At 40.2% G+C, this 2,664-nt stretch overlaps 1 protein-coding gene across 2 annotated transcripts in view; it reads right to left on the bottom strand.

The window, feature by feature from the left end:
* edem2 (ER degradation enhancer, mannosidase alpha-like 2) overlaps nt 1-2,171 on the bottom strand; it is a 17,085-nt gene extending 14,914 nt beyond the window's left edge. For both annotated transcript variants that reach the window (XM_080030531.1, XM_080030530.1), the window contains exons 1-3: nt 1,953-2,171; nt 613-723; nt 99-138 (exon numbers count right to left, since the gene is read on the bottom strand). In XM_080030531.1, coding sequence (XP_079886657.1) covers nt 99-138; nt 613-723; nt 1,953-2,047 — 246 coding nt within the window. In that variant the 5' untranslated portion in view covers nt 2,048-2,171. The remainder of the gene's footprint in view (nt 1-98; nt 139-612; nt 724-1,952) is intronic.
* Nucleotides 2,172-2,664: the final 493 nt, after the last annotated feature.

Below are 2,664 nucleotides of genomic sequence, written 5' to 3' on the forward strand. Positions count from 1 at the left end.
TGTGTGTGTGTGTGTGTGTGTTTGTGTGTGTACTTATAACATCAATTATATTTATCTTTTTGATTTAGAACAGTTCTAAAGTCTTAGTCGGTTCTCACCAGCAGAGTGTCCAGAGCGTCAATCAGAGTGAGAGAGAAACTGAGGAGAAGAAAACACAAAAGTGATTATTATTACAATATTACATTTGAGTTTAAGATTTCTTTAATAAATGTTAGATTTCTAAAAGAAAAAGGCTTAGGCTAAGAGTTATGAGAAAATATTATCTTAGACAATGTTTCACTTCTCTGACACACCCAAAGTTACATAGTGCACTTTTAAAGTAAAATGATCAAACTTAAACTGTTGCACATGTAAACACATCACAGTATAAATTGACTTATTTAGTTTTAGCAGTAAAAGATATTGTTCCAATCCCCCTACTTTTTATGCTTTCGTATGCTTAAAAATACCCAGATGTCCTACTACATCCAGACGAGATTTTTAGTGTTGAAACCATGTTAGGATTATTAAATAAGTAAAAGTATGTCCCAATTGTAGCATACCGCATGCTCACTAGACACACACGCACGCACGCACGCACGCACGCACGCACACACACACACACACACACACCTTCCCCAGGTGTCCATTCCGTCACAGGTGAGTGGTCGGAGCTCGTCATAGGGGAAAGCGTTGTCAAGGTAACTGTTGTAGGCGTGGTAGAACATGGATTTGATGCGCTGTCTGAAAAACAAAGCAGAATGTACACCACTGCTAGCCTGGCACCGCCCGCCAACTACACACTGCTAGCCTGACACCGCCCGCCTACTACACCACTGCTAGCCTGGCACCGCCCGCCTACTACTTCTGCTCAATTTTCATTTCCCTTCAGTAGTCAGTCTGGGTCCGCGGTATATTCTTAAGTTTTCTCCGGACAGATTTCTGCCGGTCCAATCAGCGAACGGAAGGAGTGGCTCAGAAGCCGGCGCATGACATATACGTCACGACCAAACGTTATGCGATTGGTTGGCAGATCCAGAGTGGCACTGGGCAGATCCGATAGTTTTTAAACTTCAACAGACACCCGCCTTCAAGTGAGTTAACGTTTGTCAATTGAGCGATTCCAGACCTTCAGTACAAATGAAATGAAGTACGAAGGTCTGGTTGGACCAGGCTACACCACTGATATACAGCTCTGGAAAAAATGAAGAGACCACTCCAAATGTTCAGTGTCTCTCGTTTGACTATTTATAGGCATATGTTTGAGTAGAATGAACATTTTGGTTTTATAATGGTTCTCGACATCATTTTAAACGAGGGTCACGCCTCAATGAAATATCGGCTATAAATAAAGGTTAAATAGATCAAATAAAAAATAATATAAACTACTGACAACATTTCTACCAAATTCACAATAAAAATATTGTCATTAAGAGCATTTTCACTAAGTTATGTAGAGATACAGACAGACAGACAGACAGACAGACAGACAGACACACACACACACTCTCTCTCTCTCCCTCTCTTATCCAAGTAGGCTAAGGTTTTCAGCAACTGTCTGTCCCTGTGTTCCAATCCCCATACTTCCCTACTATTTAGTATGCCAGAAAAAGATTTAGGATGTCCCAATACATGCACGTCAAAAATTGTAGTATGCTGAACATACATAAATGCCCCACTAACTCCAATAGTATTTTGGAGTATTCGTCTCTATCCTTGACATTTCACGACGTAATGAAAAAAAGTATTCCTTATCTGACTTTTTGTTCTCTCCTGTCTGTGGCCCTAAAACTCTTCTATACTTTAGTATGTAGTCTAGTAAAAAGAAAAAGTAGGCTATGTGATTTGGAACTCAGACAGACAGACAGGCAGGCAGGCAGACAGACAGGGAGACAGACAGACAGGCATATATACTTTAGTATGTAGTGTAGTAAAAAGAAAAAGCATGTGATTTGGAATGCAGGGTATGTTACCTGACTGCAGCCATCTCCTGTTCTGTAAACTGATGAGCCGCCGCATCGTTCAGCAACCAAACACACAGCGCGGCCACGCACACGGGAGCGCGCATGGACACACACACGCAAACACACAAACACAAACACACGAGGAGGAGGAGAAAGAAACTGGAGCGGAAAATATATAATTCAATACAAAGAAGTGAATGAAACGCAAGAGATTCAGTCAGGTTTCTGCTGTTGTTGTTGTGTTGTAAGCTGTCAGGAAGTGGACGAGCGACTGCGCATGCGTCGCCAGGTGCGCTGACGAGTAGGATCCGTCTGTGTTGTGTTCAAGGACAAACCGTTTATTAACAAACGTTTGTAAAGTCAAGAATAATGTTAAAAACCTACATTTGAATGCATTCACCGGACAAACTGAGAACATATTATTTTACCTAAGCGATAAGCGGAAACCACGGCTAATATTAAATAGTCTAACTTTAGTCAAATGTATTTTTTTTATTTTTTTTATTATTTTTTTTATTTATTTTTGTCCTTGCCGTGATGGTGCAGGTGTCTGTTTGTGTGCGTTAAAAAAAAAGCCAAAACATCAATAAATATATTATGGCAAATATTAAATAGTCTAAAAGTGTTTGCTGTTGTTTTTTTCCCCCGCTTTTATGACGGTTTTCTATGAGTAGTTAGAGCTGCGTTCAAGAACAACCCGTTAATAAACGTTACACATACA

The sequence above is a fragment of the Ammodytes marinus genome (genome assembly GCF_949987685.1).
Source record: "Ammodytes marinus genome assembly, chromosome: 7".
Lineage (NCBI taxonomy): Eukaryota > Metazoa > Chordata > Actinopteri > Uranoscopiformes > Ammodytidae > Ammodytes > Ammodytes marinus.